Source organism: Mirounga angustirostris, unplaced genomic scaffold, assembly GCF_029215605.1.
Source record: "Mirounga angustirostris isolate CCGP_5_RB_7025 unplaced genomic scaffold, mMirAng1.0.hap1 SCAF_10, whole genome shotgun sequence".
Taxonomy (NCBI): Eukaryota; Metazoa; Chordata; class Mammalia; order Carnivora; family Phocidae; genus Mirounga; species Mirounga angustirostris.
In genome coordinates, this window is record NW_026991718.1 from 36220072 (window position 1) to 36241117 (window position 21046).

The 21046-nt window shown below is 44.0% G+C and overlaps 2 protein-coding genes and 1 long non-coding RNA gene across 8 annotated transcripts in view; 1 reads left to right on the forward strand and 2 right to left on the reverse strand.

Annotated features, from left to right (window-relative positions):
• LOC135361741 (uncharacterized) overlaps positions 1–8222 on the reverse strand; it is a 51794-nt gene extending 43572 nt beyond the window's left edge. Inside the window, exon 1 of the long non-coding RNA XR_010405554.1 lies at positions 1014–8222. This is a non-coding gene — a long non-coding RNA (uncharacterized LOC135361741). The remainder of the gene's footprint in view (positions 1–1013) is intronic.
• A 3070-nt stretch (positions 8223–11292) lies between these two features.
• The window catches only part of ANAPC1 (anaphase promoting complex subunit 1), a 93517-nt gene continuing 83763 nt past the window's right edge, over positions 11293–21046 (reverse strand). For all 6 annotated transcript variants that reach the window (XM_045884544.3, XM_064572205.1, XM_064572206.1 and 3 more), the window contains 2 exons: positions 16126–16260; positions 11293–12439 (listed from right to left, as the gene is read on the reverse strand). In XM_045884544.3, coding sequence (XP_045740500.1) covers positions 12324–12439; positions 16126–16260 — 251 coding nt within the window. In that variant the 3' untranslated portion in view covers positions 11293–12323. The remainder of the gene's footprint in view (positions 12440–16125; positions 16261–21046) is intronic.
• On the forward strand, positions 16346–18488 carry LOC123850673 (protein S100-A10-like). The gene is made up of 2 exons (XM_045883919.1): positions 16346–16369; positions 18168–18488. The coding sequence occupies exons 1-2, from the start codon at positions 16346–16348 to the stop codon at positions 18486–18488; spliced, it is 345 nt and encodes a 114-aa protein (XP_045739875.1).

Genomic DNA, 21046 nt, shown 5'->3' on the forward strand with positions numbered 1-21046 from the left:
CCATTTCCTTACCTGTAAATCATGTAAGTCATACATCTTAGTTCACAGATCATTATAAGGATTGAATGAGGTCATTCTTTATGCATTGATCAATACTGGAAGTTCAATAGGCAACCAATAACTGTTAGCTATTATTGCCATTTTAATTATTATTAGGTTTCACAAGGAGCAGGTTAAGCAAATAGAAATGGCCTGGTCAGAATCAGGTTGAGTCCCTTCCATTTTTTTCGTACACAGAGAAGACAAGACAGGATCCCCCTGGGCTCCACATTAGCTGCCTCAGAGACTGTTCCAAGCCAACAGGACCCAGCAAAGAAGAGTCAGAAGAAAAGGGTGTGCATGGAAGGGAAGGCAGGTGTGTGTGATCGTCTGGCTTCTACCCACGGTCTCTGAATGATTGAAGCTGACAGAACACCATGGCTCCAACATTACTTCTCCTTCCTCCTCTCAGCTCTCATGTGTTTGGGTCTGCATGGGCAGGGGAAAGGGCTTTCAGGGTGAGACAGGGAGGTCACTATCCTGTGCACTTCTATGGCTATTAAAGACATCTATGACTAGAGAATTTTACATCTGTCTCTATAGAGGTATCCTCCAGGCAGAACAATCCATGGAAAAAGGCAAAGGAGAGCAGCTTTTGCCTGGCAAAGAAAGGGAAATAATAATTCCTACCCTCCTTTATAGACAAGTGCAAAGGGGTGACGGTCATTCTCTTATCCCTCCAGATGTCACATGCAAAATTCTCAATGTAAGTGGGAAAGGAAGAGCCTAGCATTTCCCAGGTGGGTCCTCCCGCCGTGATGACACAGGGTCCTTCCTCTCTCCCTACAGCTCCATGGAATAGGAGCCCTCTGGCCTCCAGTTCTGCCTCTTCAGAGGCTGTCCCTGAGCAGAGAGCCAGGAGAATGAGAGGCCGGAAGAGGAGGAGATCGACGGATGTCAAGGCAGGTATGTGTCCTCGCGTGTGCCTCAGCTTCCCCGCATGAAGTGTCAACTACTGTTGAGTGACCACTTACCATCTTGTCTTCACAAGGCTGAGTCCAGGCCCAGTGTTCAGAGTGAGCTGCATGGCAAGGACTCCACTTCTCAGGTGGGTCACATCCACGCTGACTCAGAATCTTTTGTTTCTGCAGGTGCCCAGGAGAGCAGCGTCCCAGCCTCCAACTCTACCACCTCAGAAGCTATCTCTGAGCTGAGGTCCTGGAAGAAGAGGGGACAGAAGAGGAACATATGGACAGTCAATCATGTTGAGGGAACAAAACTCAGGATGAACAAGAGGAGAAGACCCAGTTACCGTCCTGAAGACCAAGAAGCATTCTACCGACTTCTGGGTGTGTGCTCTGAGCAGATGGAGCGTTCAGGGTCCTGCTGAGTAGGGATCATGTTGGAGGCAGTGGCTCTGGGATCATGCTCAAACCACCCCCGGGCTCTAAGCTATAAAGGGTCCAGGGGGCACGGACACAGAGCGACCCTGCTTCTGCTGGGGGTGCTGGCAAGTTTTTCCTGAGACAAGTTCTTAGAGGGAGAGGGAGGAGGCTACAGTGGAGAGTGCTCAACAGTCAAGACATTTCAGAACCAACCAAGGGGTGCATCCTCTGCCCACTGGGATACATTCATGTATTCCCTCCAATTAAGATTTTAGAGATTAGTGATGAAAAGACAACCTAGATCTTGCTGTCTGTACGTTCAAGGTGGGAGGAGACAAAAAACAAACCCATATAGAAATAAGCTGTTCTCAGCCAGTGACAAATGCAGAGAAGTAATGTTATTCAAAGGCAATGATGCCTGGAGATGGAACACGAAGCAGGAGAGGGGAGCTCTATGAGATGGGATACTCCAGGGACTCTGTCTGAGAAGGGGCCATCAGGACCAGAGGCAGGATTAAGTGTGATAGTTCTGGAGACAACACTGTGATCACGTTGTCCAATACAGCATTCATTAGCCACATGTAGCTATTAAAACCTGATTTAACTCATTTAAAATTAAATTTAAAAATTCAGTTTCTCAGTCTCATGAGCCACATTTCAAGTGCACAGTAGCCACACATGGCTAATGGCTCCCATAGTGAACAGTGCACATCTAGAACACTTTCATCATCACAGAGTTCTATTGCAGAGAGCCAGACTGACTGGAGAAGGGTCAAGGAGAACGAAATAACCCTTGACTCCTCCATCCTCCCTGTTGTGCAAGTGTCATTGTCCCAGTCAAGGAGGGAAAGACAGCACCCACATTCTCAGGTCTCCCCTGGAAAATGGTACCTCCAGGGGACAACTCTAATCCCAGAGTTGGGATTGGGGGTGGGGGGCACAGGTCATTATCTGCAGGAAGCGAGGGGATCCAGGAGAAAGAGGGCAGTACTCCCAGCACCCCCAGGGGCTGCGAACTGACCACCACAGGCTCAGGGCGCTCAGTTAACGGGAGGCGGCAGGAAGCTTTGTCCGGCCCCAGCATGATAAAGTGACAAGGACAAATGTGGTGTCATAGAGACCCATGGCCACATCCAAGCTCTGGCTTGAGACAAATGTGTTAAGCATTGAGAGCCAGGTCGCATCTCTGTGATCAACAAATCCCTGCCCATCACGTGGAAGTTTACAATAGCGAAATCCAAGCCCTACAGATGAAACTCACGACATAGGCCTCCCTGGAAGGAGTGGCCATTGTCACAAATATTAAGACTCACAAACCTCCTGGCAGAAGGGACACTGCCTCCACTTCCAGGAAACAATGGAACTTGAGGGAGGCTCTGGTTTTCCTCCTTCCCCCTGGAGTGTCCCACAGCCCCCAGAAGGCCTGCTCCAAGGCCCTCCTCACTTCTCCCTTCCTTTGCAGAGGATCCCGTGATCCAGAGCTTCTTGGAAGCTGACATTTTCCTCAAAGTATCTGATAAGGTATCTGCAGCACCAAAATGATGAGGGCCTGAGGGGTCCACAGAGTCACCACCCCATGGGGCAGGAACAGAGAACCAGATTTCTGGCCAGGCGGGAGAAGCCCTGGAGAGACCTGCTCTCAGTGTCAGAAGACACACCGCCCATGGCCTGCCCTGCCCATGGGCATCTTCTCCTGGCCTCCTATCCATTCCTCTCCACTTGTCAAAGGGCCTCAGCACAGCCAACCTGAGGGGTTCCCACCATGGCCGCTGGATGGGGCAGGACCCGTGGCCCGTGCGGGACACTCTCACTCCCTCTACTGACCCCTCACCTGCCTTCCGTGCCCACACAGTACCTGCTTTCCATGGTGGTGGAGTACTTCGGCCGTGTCGGGCTGCCTGGACACCTGTATAACAGGATCCACTTCTTCCTGGCCCTGTGAGTGTCTCTTTGGGGAATGCTCTCAATTCTGCCCAAACCGCCCCATCCCACAGCCTCACCACCCCATCAGGATGGCTTGGCCATGCCTATGAGCTGGACGGTCTCAAGTGGTTCCTCTTGGCCACAGAGCAGACAAGGCCTTCAGGGGTCACACGGTCATGGGGGAGGGGAAGGCAATGAGTAAGTTCCTAAGATCATGAAAGTAGCCAAGAAACATCACTTGCTGCTCAGAGACTGAGTGACTGGAGGGAGGAAGCTCCAGGGAAATGGCGAGCAGCCAGAACCTTGGCCTGGGCCAAGCACAGCGTGGGCCCCACAGGCTTGGTCCTGAGGATGGTCCTGCTATCCCTCTGGAGTCAGGCTCCCTGCAGATAGGGCTTCCCCGACCCTCCTTCCTGGATAGACTGGCCTGGGCACTAGGTCCTCCAGTGTGACCTCTGCAAGCTTCCCCTCTTTTCCCACGGCAGCTACATCGCCTCCGACATGGAGGAGGACAACCCCACGTCCAAACGGAGCATCTTCCAGTTCCTGCTGGGCAGGGAGCACTGGCCAGACCTCTACAAGGAGTTCCTGAAGTTGAAGGTGGAGTTCTTCCATGCAATGGGGCACCGAGCCTGGGTCACCCCGGAGTTGTGTGAGGAGGTCTGTTGGGGACAAGGACCAGAGGGAGCACCCGAGTGGTAGGGCTGGGCCCTTCCTCCAGGTGCTTACGTTGCTGTTTCCCTTTCAGATCCAGGCCCAGAACCCACATCACTGGGTCTGGAGTCGGGCGCGCCAGTGTGCCCCCTAGGTCCCCAGGTAACAGAGCGGGGGATGCAGGTGGTCCAGGTGAGTGCAGGTGCTCTCGGGCTCTGCAGGGTCGGACATCCCCACCCTCTGTGCCCCTGTAGTCACCTCCTTGGCTGGTGGGCATGAAGGGGAAGCAGTACAGCATCCCTCCATGCATACTAGCATAGTAAGGGCTCTGAGAACTCCCGTGATAAAGAAAGTAATTACCTGTGTTTATATCAAAACTCTCCAAATGAATTTGACTGTGGAATCATGAATGTAATACCAGATCCTCAATTTGCATATCAAATTTTTTTTTTACGAAAACTTCTGGAAATGCTGATTTAAGTAATGAAAACCTCTGTAGGGTTTTGATCTGAGTTGAAAATTTTAAGCAAATAAATGAAAGACACCGAAGTCACCTTTTCTGGAAAGGGGGCTGTTAGCCTGGTGGCTCTTGGGAGGAGAGATTAATTCCAACATGTCATCAAAAGTGGTATGTGATTTGCTCCCACACGAAGCAAGCTTAGTAGCTGGGTCCCTGAAGGATATGTCAGTCTCGTCTTGTCACAGACAGAAGGAGCTCCTAGGGCTCCTGGTCTCTGCAAAAATCAGATTGCTGGGGAAAAAAGGGCAACAAACACCTGGAGAACTGTGAAAAATCACGTAACAGATGACACACTTATAGAAAACGAACGCTTGACCAGCATCACACTCTTTCGAATGTTTTCTTTCGTTTAAATTTGGTTGCTATATTTGGGTTTACTTGAAGTTGGGGGAGATCTTTGGTGAAACGCAGAAGAAACCCTTTGCCTGGGGAGACAGCTATACCAGAATAATCTTGTGAACTGAGCCACCCCCGCCTCTCTGCAGGGTGTGACGGAGCCTATTCTGACCCTAGGAAAAAGAAGGTCAAGTGTGCTCTGTGATAAACCAAGTTTGGGATAAAGTTTAATTCATCCACAGGCTTATTTGAGGACCACCAACTACTATATATGCCAGAATCTCAAATTCCAAAGAAAACTGCATTATCGCCACAATAAAAACAGAGATGAATAGTGGCTACAGGGGCCGCTCTTGGATCTGGCCACTTATACAAGCAATGAGGGTGGCAGCTGATTTTGCCTGGGCTTTCCAACACGTACCTGTGGTGAGGCACTGAGAACTACCTCACTTGGGAGTTTGCCTTCTGTTCTGATTTTGCTTTCTTTTCTTGTAGCCCCCGCCCATCCCCTGCCTCTCCCTGCCCCGACACCAAGTTGCTGCCTCCTTCGCAGGCTCCAGGAGCCACAGAGGGACAGCACTGGGCCTCCAGTTTTTCTCAGACCTGCAGGAAGGAGGGTGCAGGGACAGCCAGGACCATGGCAGCCTGAATAGCACAATGGCTCCCCAACCTTCCAGTGGGTGTCAGCCAGCAAAGGTCCTAACCCCTGAGTAACCTGGAAGGGTGTAGTAGTAACATGGAGGGGGGACCAAAGGAGCCGAAAGATCAGAGCAGGAGCCTCTGTGAAGGCAGAGGGAGAGGGGACGGAAAGTCTGGGAAGAGGCCTGGATCACTGAGGAGGAGGAACTTGAAGGAAGAGGCCAAAGAAACAGCTAGAAGATGATGAGGAAAAGAGGAGGAGACAGGAAGGGGAGAAACACATGAGAGAGGACACAGGATGTGGCCAGCCCATTCTAGGCAATCAGCATCTTGGGGACAGTTGTCCTTGGAGTCTTTCCTGACACTCCGCTAGAACTGAATGAAGAGACTGGCGGGAGGCACAGAGCTCACTGATGTGTGGATCTAAGGCTGAAACAAGAGTGGGAACAAGAGAGGGGAATCCTATGCCAGGATAGGCTCTGACATCATAGAAATAACCCAACTTTCAAAATGAGAGGAGAAGGGAGAGAAGAAGGGAGGAGGTCATGAATGGATGGCTAGGGGACAGGTGGGGAGGTCCCAGAGTGCCATCTAGGCCAGAAACAAGGCAGTGGAAGCTGAGGTTAAATTAAAAAAAAGAGGGACTAGAAGAGTCCTATGAGGATATTAAGTGCTAATTGTATGCAGAAGAACACAAGCCATCCTGAATGCCAAATAAATGAATATGATAAATTTTAAGAGAGCAAAGAAAACATCAAATACATGGCAAATATAAGAAATAGAGTAGAATACAATATAGAAACAGAATTATCGCCACAATAAAAACAGAGATTCATATAAAAAATGAGATTCAACTGAGATCAGTCATATTATTTGCATTAATAAATCTGAACTCACTACTAAAAGATTTTCAGATTGATTCGCAAAGCAAAACCCAGCTCTGTGTGAGATTATCCTTAAATCATTGAGGTGCTAACAGTAAGGTGAGGGCTCGGGGTACACCATGCAAATGCCCTCAAATGAGAGTAGGGATTGTGATCTTGATACCAAGGTAAGGAACATTCAGATGCAAAACCCTTCAGAGACTAGGAAGGACACTTGGGATGGGGTTGAGGGACAGGTTCTGGGGGTAGGTGCCCAGTGTTACAGGCAATTCCACAGGCCTGGGCTGGTCCACTGCAGCTCGATTTGCTCAGTGACGCTCATAGATTTTACAGCACTCTCGACGGATGGATGGATGGATGGATATACAGATATATTGATATATAGATATGTATAGCTATTCTAGATAGGAAATCTAATTACTGGACAATAACTGCAGTTACCAGACAGAAACTGTCTAGGTCTTCACCACTTTTTTCCCATGGAAATGCCTGATTTGCCACAAAACTGCTTGGAACTCCAAGGTTCCCAGGAACCTCACAGTCCAGCATGGACAGAATATCCAGTCCTGTAAAAGGTTGACTCCTTTCAAGAAGCAATACACCCTGTCTATCCCATGAGGGCTTAACATTTTCTTCTTGAGTCCTCTGGAACTTTCCAGTTGCAAATAATCACAGTACTCACTGTCTGTGACACCTAGTCCTTGCAGCCCCAGAAGGCCAAGGTAGAAACAGTTAGGCTACGATGTTGTTTCTCTCCTCACTCAGGCATCTAGTGACTCAGTCCCAAGAAGTATGGCATAATACACGGTCAACCCACATCGTTCCAGTTACTTAGCAATAAAGACCGTGCATTCTTCCTTTAGTCAGTGAGTCCTCTCAGTGTGTTAGGGAGAAACCCAAGGCCACTCGGGGGGGGTCACTGCCACTATGGCCTGAGGTTGGTACCATCCAGACGAGTTGGCGCATGGATTATAGGACTGTCACAAAATCTTGGAGTGTCAGAGCACACCTGAGGGTTTGATCATGGAAAAGGAAAGTGAACAGCACTGGGAGCTCAAGAGATAGCCAAGGGCTGGAAATTCTATGAGCAAAATCAGGGGAGACCAAGTGGTGGTGAGTGGTTTTTACAGGACTTGGGGATGGGGCTGAGTTCACACTTGTGTCGTGTCCCACTTAACAGCACAGGATTTGCTCAGGAACCCAAGTAGAAAGGGTGTTGATGAAGCAAAGTAGACGGAAATGTTTAGGGAGCAGAGGACTGAGAAGCCCCTGCAACACTACAGAATCCAGGGCTGGATCTGTCAGAGCTGGTGGTAGCTTCCCGCAGCCAGGTATGCACCATCTGCCCTCCTGCCAGACCGTGACCAGTGAAGGAGAGCAATGGCCTGGCTGCCTCTTCCACCTCCAGGTCTCCCCTGGGCACCTCTCACTGGCTCCTCCCAGTGGCACACTCTTACCTGGCCCCACATGGGAAAAAGCTAAGCAAAGAGAGGAGGAGGTGCTGAAGATACTGAGTTGACATCTGGCCCAGGCAGAGGGCACAGTGAGATGAGCCGAACGAAAATTAACTAGAGAAGCAGAGAGGGAGTTTGGAGCAAGATGACACAAGACAGCACCCGCACCACCCTCTGGGGTTTTGCAGAAATTTCATCAAGTGGGGGGCGCCTGGGTGGCTCAGTCGGTTAAGCGACTGCCTTCGGCTCGGGTCATGATCCTGGAGTCCCGGGATCGAGTCCCGCATCGGGCTCCCTGCTCAGCGAGGAGCCTGCTTCTCCCTCTGACCCTCCCCCCTCTCATGTGCTCTCTCTCTCTCATTCTCTCTCTCTCTCTCTCAAATAAATAAATAAAATCTTTAAAAAAAAAAGAAATTTCATCAAGTGGGGGTTGGTGCTCATCTCATCTAGATCTTACCAGGCAGAGAGACTGCAGCTAGGGATGCTAATTACAACGGATTTGCTAATGATTCTTCGATTGTTGAAGAGCCGTGTACATTTACCCACATTTCCAGTTGATGAGACTATCTTCTTAATCTCTGGAATGGTACAGAGTAAGCAAACAAAAGCCTTGATTAAATGAAAAATAGGCACAAATATGAACTCAAGACAAATGAAAGAACACGAGTGGCATTAACTAGCTTCCAAACACTGTCCCTGTGATAAATCCCCCCAGTGACATGATTACCCAGATCATGATTTAGTACATCTGGGTTCTGGAAGCCCATGGACTACAGCTCCCCAAGGCAGCATACCTGAATGTAAGACCAGAGTTGGATCCATTAACTAGAGACAAGGCAACAGATTTCACACCTAAGTACTGGAGTAAAAGCAGTGGAAATTATGAACATGCAGTTATTTATAGATTTTCACTGATTTTATTGAATCTAGTACAATTTTTTTTCTAAATTTCCTATTTCATTTTATAATGTACCACAGAATAGGAAGAAATATTTTCAGCTAAAAGAGACATTTTAAGTTAAGATGGTTGTTATAGGACCAAGAAAGCAGCACACAGACTAACTCAATCTAATTCCAAGAAATTACACAAGGGTCTTTGTTTTTCTAAAGATGCACAGAGAAGGGAAGGGTCCACAAACCGGAGCAACGCCCTTCTAATTTATGCTGATCTGCCTCTTAGATCTAATGCACTAAGAGAGGCAATAATGAGCCAGATTCGGGGGTTAGAAGCAGTATGGTCTGAAAGCCCAGGCTTGTTATAGGGGTTGTGATGAGAGCAGAGCAGCCTTGGGCCAGCCACCTCCCTTCCTGAGCCTCACGGGGCTCAGCTGTAGAAAGAGGGGCAGAGAGATCGTCCAGTGCTGATCTTTTATGCAGCAGCTTGAAGACAGAAGGTCCTGCAATCTGGGTAACCCTTCCTCCCCATCCTGGCCTCCCTTTCATTCAAGGACAGAACATGGAGCAAAGCAAGAGGATGGCAAACAGGCAAGTCCATCCTTATCCACAGGCAAAAATTAAGGATATGGTTTTAGGGGCTTTTCTTTCAATATAGCAATAAAGACTTTCCCACACTTGTGACTAATGAGAAGCAAGTAATGTATTTCAGAGTGGGGGAAACCTGGCTGGCCCTGGGAAGCAGGAAAAGCCAGTCACCTGGGAACTTTTGTAAACCACATGGGTATCTGCAGGGTGGCTGCTAAGTGCTAACAGAGGCCTCCAGCCTGGGTACACCCTCTTAGGAGCTGCCCCCCCAACCTCCCCTCTGCTTCCTTCCACTGCTGGTTAAACACTGCAGACACTGGGGGTACAGAGGTGACCAAATCCTATTCCCTTCCCCTATTCCCTTCCCCATAGCTGAATTGGAGAGATCTTCATACAACTAGGCATTTTCTACAAAACGTGGTATGAGGATGGAGGAACCCAGAAGACAAGCCCCCAACCCTATATACAAGAGGCGTATTAGTCTGTGTGCTGCCAACTAAGTCTTCCTGGTTTGGATCTCAAAATGGTCCATGGCCTTCCAGCGTCACTCAGCTCCCAGCATCCTCTCCTGACTTTGGTCTACTCCTGTCCTCAGATTGGGCTTTGACATGGTTTTCTTCAGAAGCCACGTCACACACACAGCTGACACACAAATCTATTCCTCTGGCAATTCCTGCCTTGGCTCCACATGCTCTGGCTTCTACTCAGAATCCTGGCTTCCAAACTCTGGCCTGTGCCCAACAGGCACACTGGCCTCCCACCAAAGTGGGTCTCTACACTGCTCATCAAGCTGAGCGATGAGAGGTCCCCTCCTCCTTGCTTCCTCTGGGCTGTCAGAAGATCTCTGAGCTGGGATCACCATAAGCTATGAAGTCGGCTGGTTTCTAGACAAAGGGTAAAAAAAGTGGCCTTACTCAAGTTCAGGCAGCACTGAGAGAAGCTCTGTAGGGCTTAACCCAATGGTCACTCCCGCTAGGGTCTGGCGTCCATGCCTCAGAGCTGCCCACAATTTCAGGCCTTCACCTCTTCACAGGACATCTTACTCAAGGGAGGGGCACAGATATCAGCCCCCCTCCCCTCAGGGAGACATTAATCTCTCTGAGTATGCATGTGTGTAACTACTATTTAATTATGTCCATCCATGGAAGCATTTATAGCCATGTAAGTAGAAAAGATGAACGTGGGGAATTATGAGTAAGTTAGGAACCATACTGTGACAGACATAAAGTAACTAGTACTCACCAGCGTCCGGTTCTCCTCCCCTTCATGGACACATGGAAGAGTAGTCACACGAGGTGGATCAGTTTGACTTCCTGCCAACAGGCTATAACTGAAAGTGACAGCCAATTTTGGGCCAAAACCCTTAGGAGCCGGACACACTTCTCCAGATCTTCCCTTGTCTTAACTTTGAGGAGGCTGAAATATTCTGGATGGTGAGAGCTACTCTCCAAATTTTTTGAAAACCCATAAATAGCTAGAATTCATTTCTTTGATGATCCTATCATGTCTACTCAAAAGACTGCCCAGAATACCTTTTGCTCCCTGTCACCTAACCATTAGGTCCAAACTATAAAGACAATGCTATTTCCAGACCATCTACCATCTTTTATTCTGCTCTTTCTCTTAGAAAGCCCGATTTTTGCTTTTGTTGACAACATTCTAATGACTCTTCTCCCTCATATATGAGAATACATAGTGTGCAAGTAATGGTCTCTTAAGTTCTCCTTCAGAGAAAAGAACACAAATTATAAACAACTGAGACTGAAGATAGCAACAGTTGCCCAGATATTGAGTTCTTTAAATCTTGATTCAAATGGAATTTTTGTAACCTGTTTTAATTTTTTTCTTTTAGTTTTAATGATAAGAAAAACTAGCTAAGTGTGAAAGGGAAGCACATTTTGCCCTCCCAGGCACCCACATCTTGCCTTTGCTGTATATGCAGGACCAAGTCCCTGGGGCAAGCATGCAGATGGAATACTGAGTCTAGAGACGCCTCTAGAGGCATGCCCTCCTCCCCGCCCCCCTTCCCCTCTGCAGAAGCAAATGTCACATGGGTTTTTGCCAAAATCTCAATGGAAACATTTCTATTTGCTTTGATTTTTACATTTCAAGCTAAACAGCAAAATTCAGGATGTGGACATGTGAAATCACTGAATGAATCTTGCCGTTTCTAGCAGCTTAGGGTTCCACTGGCCACTCAGGAAGCACAGGGCTCATGTCAGGATCTGGACAGCAGGGAGTCTTCTTCTTCCTATACGGGAAACCTGAAGCTGGAGGCACCTCTATGTGAATATCTCTCATCATTATTTGGTCTACAAACTCTTGATACAGATGTACATTCTCTAAATCTTGGATGGAAATGGACCATCATTTATTTTTAAATGCAACTTTTGAAGACCTCTCTATAGTGGAAATTGCGTATTTCTCTGCTTAGAGCAGGCTTCACGTTGAGCAATTCTTCATTACGGTGTAACTGTCCTCCTGTTGAAGGTGACTGCTCATACTATGAGGATGCCTGGCACTGTCACAGAAAGTACACACTAATTTTAGGCAGGAAAACTCTGACATCTTAGAGGAGATGCTAAAAGCCATTTTCTTGCTGCAGAAAGTAAAACTTGATGACAGAGCTTCTTTAAAAACCTTGCAGATTTGAACATAGTCATTTCATCTGAATCACCATAGTTGAAAGATTAAAAATGAATATCCACCCCAGCCCCCACTATTCTATTCTCTGAAATCCCAAACTAAAATAATCATCAAGAGTTTTGAAAACAGTGCTTGCTTTGGCAGCACATATACTAAAAAAAGAGTTTTGAAAACAAACCAAAAAACTTTATTTACAAAAGTAAATTTTAACTCACTTCTATGTATCATATAATGTTAATGCTGACAGCAACAGAGCATCTGGAATATTTAAAACACTTGGATTTTAAAATACATTGAGGTTTGTGCAGCTCATTTCCCCCTAGTTATATTATAAAACTTAGAAATGTTTCTTTAGCTTTGTTGTTGGGTCATGTTTTTGTGCAGAAGTCACGTTTCAGGGTAGGTTTACCACCAGAGCTGATCACATAACCATTGGCTGTGGATTTCCAAGAAGCAAAGGAGCCAATCTTAGCAAAGCTCGCACTGGCATTTTCAGCTGTTTAAATTTGAAGAGGAGTTCAGCAAAGCTTGTGCTCCCTAAAGAAATGGAAATGGGGGGGGAGGGTAGTCATACTTCTAAATAAATTCAGCTGTACACCCCTTTCAAGGAAGCTTCAGACACACAATCACATTTAAAGCTGACATTCTTCCCTTTGAAAACAATTCCCCAAAGATAATATTTAAATTATTAATTTCCCAAATGCACTGTAAAAAGTAATTTGATATAAAAATGTAAATGTATCCATTTTGTACTTCAGACAGTGACCTGTAACCACATCTGAAACTATTAATATTTAATTATATATTACTCAAATATAATTAATAAATGTGCCTATCTGCTTTCAACTACCATAATCTATATACTCCAGTATGTATCTAAAAACAGAACACAGGCTTAAAATGAGTAACACAGAAGTTAATCTAATGCCTCAACCTCTAAGAAGCAAAGGTTCTCAACCATGGTCCCAAAGAGATTCCAACATAATTATGTGGAGTACAGTCTGGACATCTGGAGGTCTGAAGGCTGCTCAGGTGATTCTGATACACAGTCAAGGTGAAGAACCACTGCTCTAAAGAAGTAGAAAGTGTATAACCTGAAAATCCTATTAAGCATCATCTTCCTTTTTGCCTCCATCCCACCACATACAATTGTAAACTACTCCCTCTTTTAACTGTCTTAATGTCCTCATCTGCTAATTCAAACATCTGTGTCAATTCCAGGTCTGTTGTAATTATTTTTCATCTCATTATAGGTCCTATTTTCCTGTTTCTTTGTGAATTTTACCTTGTTGGGTGCTGGATATTTCTGTATTTCTATGTTCTTGGGCTTTGTTCTAGAATTACATTTCTTGAAAAACAGTTTGATCCTTTAGTGCCATGCTTTTAAGATTTGCTAGGTGGGACCAGAATACACTCAGGTCTATTTAGTCTACAGCTAAATATTTCCCATTACTACAGCAAGACCATTCTGAGTAACTATGGCCCCTTAAATTATGAAGTTGTGGGAACAGGCACTATTCCTGAACCTGTATAAGCAATTGGTAATGTGTCCTCTAACCCATGTAGACAGTTGTCCCCCCAATCTCAAATAGTTTCTTCACATGCATGTGCTGACCAGTAAGTGCTCTTCTGATAGTTGAGGGGGACCTTCTGCAGATGTCTGACATTCTCTCTTTGTGTAGCTCTCCCCTCTCTGGCATTTCATCTTGTAAACTCTTAGCTACTCTGGCCTCCCTGTACTCTCAGCAGTATCACCTCAACTCACGGAGTCTCCCAGGCTCCACCTAGGTTCTTGCTTCCTCCCCACAGTCTGGGAACCTCTCAAGGTTATAAGCTGGGGCAATCATAGGGCTTATCACATTGTTCTTCATCTCTCAGGGATCACTGTTCTTCATTACCCAGTATACACTGTGTCAAAAGCCACTGCTTCATAAGCATTGTCCAGTCTTTTTGGTTCCACGCAGGACAGTAAATAAGATCCCTGTTACCCCATCCTGGCTGGAAATGGAAGTCTATGCTTGAAAATTGTTTCCTCTTTTATTTTTAGTAGTTTGACTATTATGTGACTATGTGTGGTTTTCTTCATATTTATCCTGCTTAGGGTTCACTATTAGTTGATGTCCATTCTCCATTTTTCAAAATTCTTAACCTTCGTCTCTTCACACATTGCTTCTACCTCAATTTCTCTCTCCTCTTATTCTGGGATCTCAACTATGTGCATGTTTGACTTTTTCACCATGTTCCACCATTTTCCTTATCTGTATTTTCAATCCATCCTCTCTGTGCTTAATTTGTTTACTTTCTACACACCTGCCTTCTGGTTCATTTACCTGCTGCGTCTGATACGCTACTTAATCCATACACTGAATTCTTAATTTCAATTATATTTTTCAATTCTAGAATTGCCATTTAACTCTTATTGAGTCCAGATTTCTGGTGAAATTCTCTTATCTTTTCATCTATTTTCTTGGAAATATTCTTTTTTTTTTTTTAAAGATTTTATTTATTTATTTCACAGAGACAGACACAGTGAGAGAGGGAACACAAGCAGGAGGAGTGGGAGAGGGAGAAGCAGACTTCCCGCGGAGCAGGGAGCCCGATGTGGGGCTCAATCCCAGGACCCTGGAATTATGACCTGAGCTGAAGGCAGATGCTTAACCACTGAGCCACCCAGGCACGCCAGTTATAGTTATTTTAAATCCAAATCTAGTAACTATAATATCTAAATTACATATAGGTCAGTTTCTGTTACCTTTTTTCTTGTTATGTCTTCTAATTTTTTATTCAACACTAGATACTGTGTATTGAAAAGTATAAAGGTTCAGGATATACTTTGTTCCTCCTAAGAAGGTTATGGTTTCTTCTATAAGACAGGCAGAATGCAAACAGATCTCCTCTGTTCTGCTTGAGGCTAACTTTAGGTCTTGTCCATTTCACTTTTTACCTTTACTCCTAGGCTTGGTCCTGCTGTGGTTTCATCAGAATGGCTGGGATGCTTATCAGAGCCACTTCACACCTTGACAGCCCTGGAACGCTACCCTTTGTCTCCCTGGCCCTATGTTATTGCTGAAATCTTTGCTCACATTTTTAGTCTCCTGGCTTCTGCTAGATTTCTTCTGTTAGATTTCCTGTGCATGTGTAAGATTTGGTATGTGTCTCAAGGAAAGAGTACGTCCAGGTTTTTGAGTTATTATTATTATTCCCTCCTACCAGGGATTTAACTCAAGTTCTAGATTCTCAGGCAATTGTTAACCCAACCTCTGGCTACTCTGCCCAGCAGCACCGCTGCCTTTTGCTGGGACTCTACTTCTTGTGCTATGAACTGACAAATGCCTTTGGGAGAAAGCCAGAGTAAATATGGAGTTTCCTCATTATGCTTCCCTTCTCACGGGGATTGTGGCCCCTCAATCAAGTCTGGCCAGCATGGTTGCTACCAATTCCTTTAAATAACTGTTTTATGTAGTTTGTCAAACTTTTATATTTGTTTTTGTGTGAGAGTCAGTCCAATATAAGCAATTCCATCATGGCTATAACTAGAAGTCTCTAGATAGTGCATTTTTATCTGAGATCAAAACAGCAATAAACTAGTAATGTTATTAAATTTTAAATGATTAAATGGAGCAATCTTTGCTCTTCTTAAAAACAATTTTTGAATCCTCAATAAGCAGAAATTTGAAAGTGATAATAAAGGTGCTCTGAATTAATTATATTTTATGATTCAGGTTACTGGGCAAACTCCATATCTGATTACATATTCTGAAAAATATAGTGAGGTGCTAATATTTTAAACTCTGTATTACAAAAACTTTCAAATTCATATAAAATCAGGTACCTGGTCATTTTAAAGCTTTATAATATTAGAAATTAAGATTATGTGATTAAAAAGAAACATCCAAACTAAAACCCCAAAAAATAAAAATAAAAATAACTTTAATAAAAGTTAAGAAAGAAAAATAACATAACCATTTAATTTATTTATTAGTATATACTGGTGTTTGGGGCTCTCTGAAGAAGAACCCATCCTTTTCTGAATGTAAATAAAAGTTTATGCATGTATAAAGTTCAGATCATCTTTTTAGAAAAAGTTCTTAACAGCCAAACATGAATGAAGACCAAAACCTAACTAGAGAAAATAACTCACCAGAAGTGCCTCCAACCAAGAAACTTAAAAAATAAGTGAGTCAATAATAAAGGTACTGAAGAGGATTTAGATCTGCAATTACCTTCTAGTCCTATAGACGGCAGGTGCCATGGAGCTGGTACTGAGTGGTAGACAAGGAAACAAGCCAGCATGCTCAGCTGAGATTCCTCAAAGGGCTGCCCACTGAGGTAGGCGTGCACACACATATCACCCCCAGCTGTGAGAGAACACAAATGGAACTGAAGCAATTTATTTTCTCATCCAGAACTCATTAAGTACTTACCATACACTGGACAGGTACTATGCTGGGCATTAGGGCTACAGTGGTAAGCCAGACAGAGTGCCTGTCACCACAGAGTATGAAGTGTTGTAAGGGACAGAGACATTACACAAATAACAACACAAACAAATGCATAATTAGAAATTGTGATGAGTGCTATAAAGGGGTAGTGGTCACTGAGGCTGTCTCTCCAAACACCCATTTTACGACCCTTCTTCCCTGCAGTATATAACATTTGATGGGACTGACTTCAGCTCCAGAACTGGATCCTGATTACTATTAGCCAGACTTTCTCAAACTTTAAGGCGCATCAGAATCACCTAAGAGAGCTAATTAAAACAGATGAGTGGGCCCCATCCCCAGAGTTTTTTGGATGGGGTCAGAAAAATTACATCTCTAACAAGTTCTCAGGCGATGCTACTGCTGCCCCAGAGAGCGCACTTTGAGAACCACTGTTCCAGGACAATCAAGGCAATCCCATTCTCAACACAGTGATTGGTTCAGAAACTGGCAGACCTAAGCTATTCAGTAAGAGACATTCTCTGCCACAGGGACTGACTGAGCAATGTGCATGAGTTCCAATTCAAGCCAGAGACATGAGGAGATGTCTCTTTGCTAGAGGCGTCTGAGAAAGAAACTTCCTCACTATTATGGCAACACTCCTAGAAGCAATTCTATTCTTCCTCTGCAAAACGCTGAGCTTGAGGCAAGGAACAGCCATTTTATTACCATGAGAAAAAGCATTCTGAGGATAAAGCCATGGCACAGAGTATAAATAATGGAACCTCAGAGAAATAGAGCTGAAGACACTAAAATAAGATGACCCTTAGACCACCTTACCTATTCCAATAATGTAAGCTTATATGTGTCCTTATTGTTTAAGCCAGGTTGAGTTAGGCCCTCTATTACCTGTAGACAAAGGCATTTTGATACATAAAGAAAAGCTGAGGGAGAGGAAGGGGGAGGGGAAGGGGAAAAGATAGGGAGGGAGGGAGGCAGAAAGAAATAAAATGGCATGGAAGGGGGCGCCTGGGTGGCTCAGTTGGTTGGGCGACTGCCTTCAGCTTGGGTCATGATCCTGGAGTCCCAGGATCGAGTCCCACATCGGGCTCCCTGCTCAGCGGGGAGTCTGCTTCTCCCTCTGACCCTCCTCCCTCTCATGCTCTCTGTCTCTCATTCTCTCTCTCGCAAATAAATAAAAAATTTAAAAAAAAAAATGGCATGGAAGTTGCCTGAAGTAATGTGGTCTTAGAAGGCCTATGAGAAAGGGGCACTTAATTTGAGGCTGTAAGAATGAATATAAGTTGAGTAGACAGAGAATAAAAGAGAAAAGTTCTAGGGAGGGAAAGCAACATATTTAACAGCCCCATAAGAGAAGGGAGAAGAGAAATTATAACTGATACCAAAAAAATACAATCATAAGAGACTACTATGAACAACTACACACCAACAAATGAGACCACCTAGAAGAAATGGATAAAGTCCTAGAAACATACATCTTCTAAGACTGAAACATAAAGAAATAGAAAATCTGAATAGACTGATTACTAGTAAAGAGACTGAACTGGTAATCTAAAACCTCCCAATAAGCAAAGTCCAGGACCAGATGGCTTCACTGGTGAATTCTACCAAACATTCAAAGAAAATTCAACATCTATCTATCTTTCTCAAATTCTTCCCAAAAACTGGAGAAGAGAATGCTTTCAAACTCATTTTACAAGCATTAACCTACCACCAAAACCAGACAAGGACACCACAAAAAAAGAAACTTACAAACAACAAAATATTAGCAAACTGAATTCAACAATACATCAAAAGGGGTCCCCACCGTACCTCTGGCCAAGGTTTCAAAAGACCTCACCAAAATACTATCTCAAATGGAACATGCCATGGAAACCATGATGTTCATGTTCCACAAGTTTGCTGGGGATAAAGGCTATTTACCAAAGGAGAACCTGAGAGTACTCATGGAAAAGCAGTTCCCTGGATATCTGGAAAATCAGAAAGACTCTCTGGCTGTGGACAAAATAATGAAGAACCTGGACCTGGACCAGTGCCGAGATGGGAAAGTGGACTTCCAGAGCTTCTTTTCACTAATTGCTGGGCTCACCATCGCATGTAATGAGTATTTTGTAGTATACATGAAGCAGAAGAGAAAGAAGTAGGAGGCATTGAGCAACATTCCTGCCTGATGAGAATTCTCCCAAAGGGTCTCTTAAGGACTCTTAAGGGTCTCTTAAGGAATCTGCCCCACAGATTCTGCCTGTATAAAGGATTGACTGAACAGATCAGGATCCTCAGAAAATGTACAAGTAAAATCTAACATTTGACAAACAGAGAAAGAAAAGACAGTGAAAGCTAGATAAACTTTTGATTTTTATATTGCTTGCATCCTCTTACCCTCAATAAATAAATTCTTTTTTAGTTCCTCAAAACAGCCACAATAACAACAAAACACAATATTTTAAAAAAGGATCACACACACCACAACCAAGTGGGATTTATTCCAGGAATGCAAAGATGGTTTAACATCTACAAATCAAAGTGATACAGCACAATAACAAAACAAAGGATAATTAAGCAATTATTAATAAACTAAGAGGAAATCATTATTTCCCTATTCCAAATGTAGAATAGTCTCATTTATTTTGATTTTTCTATGTTACTTTAAAACCGTTCATCTTTAAAACATTTTAAACATTACATCTAATGATAATCAATAAACTACTTCAAATAAAAAAAAACAAAGGCTAAAAATAACATGATCATCTTAATAGATACAGAAAAAGCATTTAACAAAATTCAACGTCCATTTATGATAAAAACACTCAACAAAGTGGATATAGAAGAAATGTACCTCAACATAACACAATAAAGGCCACATAGGACAAAGCCATAGTTAATATCATACTCAACTATGAATAGCTAACAGCTTTTCTTCTAAGACAAAGAACAAGACAAGGATGCCCACTCTTGCCACTTTAATTCAACATAGTAGTGCAAGTCCTAGCCAAATAGTTGGTATCAGCATAAATGCACATACATCAATGGAACAGAACAGAGAGCCCAGAAACTAACACACACATGTAAGGTCAATTAATTTAGAACAAAGGAGTTAAGAATATACAATGGGGAAAGGATAGTCTCTTCAATAAATGGGGATGGGAAAATTGGATAGCCACATGAAGAATGAAACTGGACCATCTTACACTATATACAAAAATAACTCAAAATGGATTAACAACCTGTGAGACCTGAAACCATAAAACCCCGAGAAAAAAACAAAGGCAAGTAAAGATCCTTGACATCATTCTTTGGTGTTGAATTTTTGGAATTGACTCCCAAAACAAAGGCAACAAAAGCAAAATTAAACAAGTTGGACTATGTAAAAAGCTTCTGCACAGCAAAGGAAACAATCAACAAAATGAAAAAGCAACCTACTAAATTAAAAAAAAATCTGCAAATCATATATTAAATAAGAGGTTAATACCCAAAATATATAAAAAAACTCAAACTCAACAGAAAAAAAGATCCAAGTAAAAAATGTGCATGGGGGCGCCTGGGTGGCTCAGTCGTTAAGCAACTGCCTTCGGCTCAGGTCATGGTCCCAGGGTCCTGGGATCGAGTCCCACATCGGGCTCTCTGCTCCACGGGAAGCCTGCTTCTCCCTCTCCAACCCCCCCTTGCTTGTGTTCCCTCTCTCACTGTGTCTATCTCTGTCAAATAAATAAATAAAATCTTTAAAAAAAAATGTGCAGGGAGTGCCTGGATAGCTCAGCTGGATAAGCATCCAACCCTTGATTTTGGCTCAGGTCGTGACCTCAGGGTCAGGAGATCGAGCCCCATGTGGGGTTCCACACTCAGCAGGGAGTCTGTTTAAGAGTCTCTCTCTCTCTCCCTCTGCCCCTCCCCCTACTCGCATGCTCTCTCTCTCTAAAATAAATAAATCTTTTTAAAAAATGTGCAGGGAGGGGAACCTGGGTGGCTCAATCAGTTAAGCGTCTGCCTTCAGCTCAGGTCATGATCTCTGGGTCCTGGGATCAAGCCCCATATCGGGCTCCCTGCTCTACAGGGAGTCTGCTTCTCCCTCTGCCTGTTGCTCCCCCTGCTTGCGCTCTCTCTCTCTCTCCTCCTCTCTCTGTCAAATAATTAAATTAAAAAATCTTTAAAAAAAAATGTTCAGGGAATCCAAATAGACATTTTTTTCAAGGAAAGCATAAAGATGTCCAACAGACTCATGAAAGATGTTCATTATCACCAATTATCAGAGAAATGCAAATCAAAACCACAATGAGATATCACCTCACACTTGTTAGAATGGCTATTATCAAAAAGGCAGGAAATAACAAGTATTGGAGAGAATGTGGAGAAAAGGGAACTGTCTTGCACTGTTGTTGGGAATGCAAACTGGTGCACATGCTAGGAAAAACAGTACAGAGGTTCCTCAAAAAATTAAAAATCGATCTACCATATAATCCAGCAATTTCACTGCTGGGTATTTATCCAAAGAAAACAAAAACACTAAATCAAAAAGATATTCAGTTAGTTGCAGCATTATTTACCACAGCCAAAATACGGAACAACTTAAGTGTTCATCAATGGATGAATGGATAAAGATATGGTATATATACACAATGGAATACTGTGCCATATAAACGAATGAAATCTTGCCATCTGCAATAACGTGGATGGGCCTTGAGGGTACTATGCTAAGTGAGATAAG

Bases quoted from the DNA above. Each gene is read 5' to 3' on its own strand.
- LOC123850673 (XM_045883919.1), top strand. From the start codon at position 16,346: ATGCTGGGCATTAGGGCTACAGTG. The intron at 16,370-18,167 runs GTAAGCCAGACA...CCTCTGGCCAAG, and splicing joins TGGGCATTAGGGCTACAGTG to GTTTCAAAAGACCTCACCAA.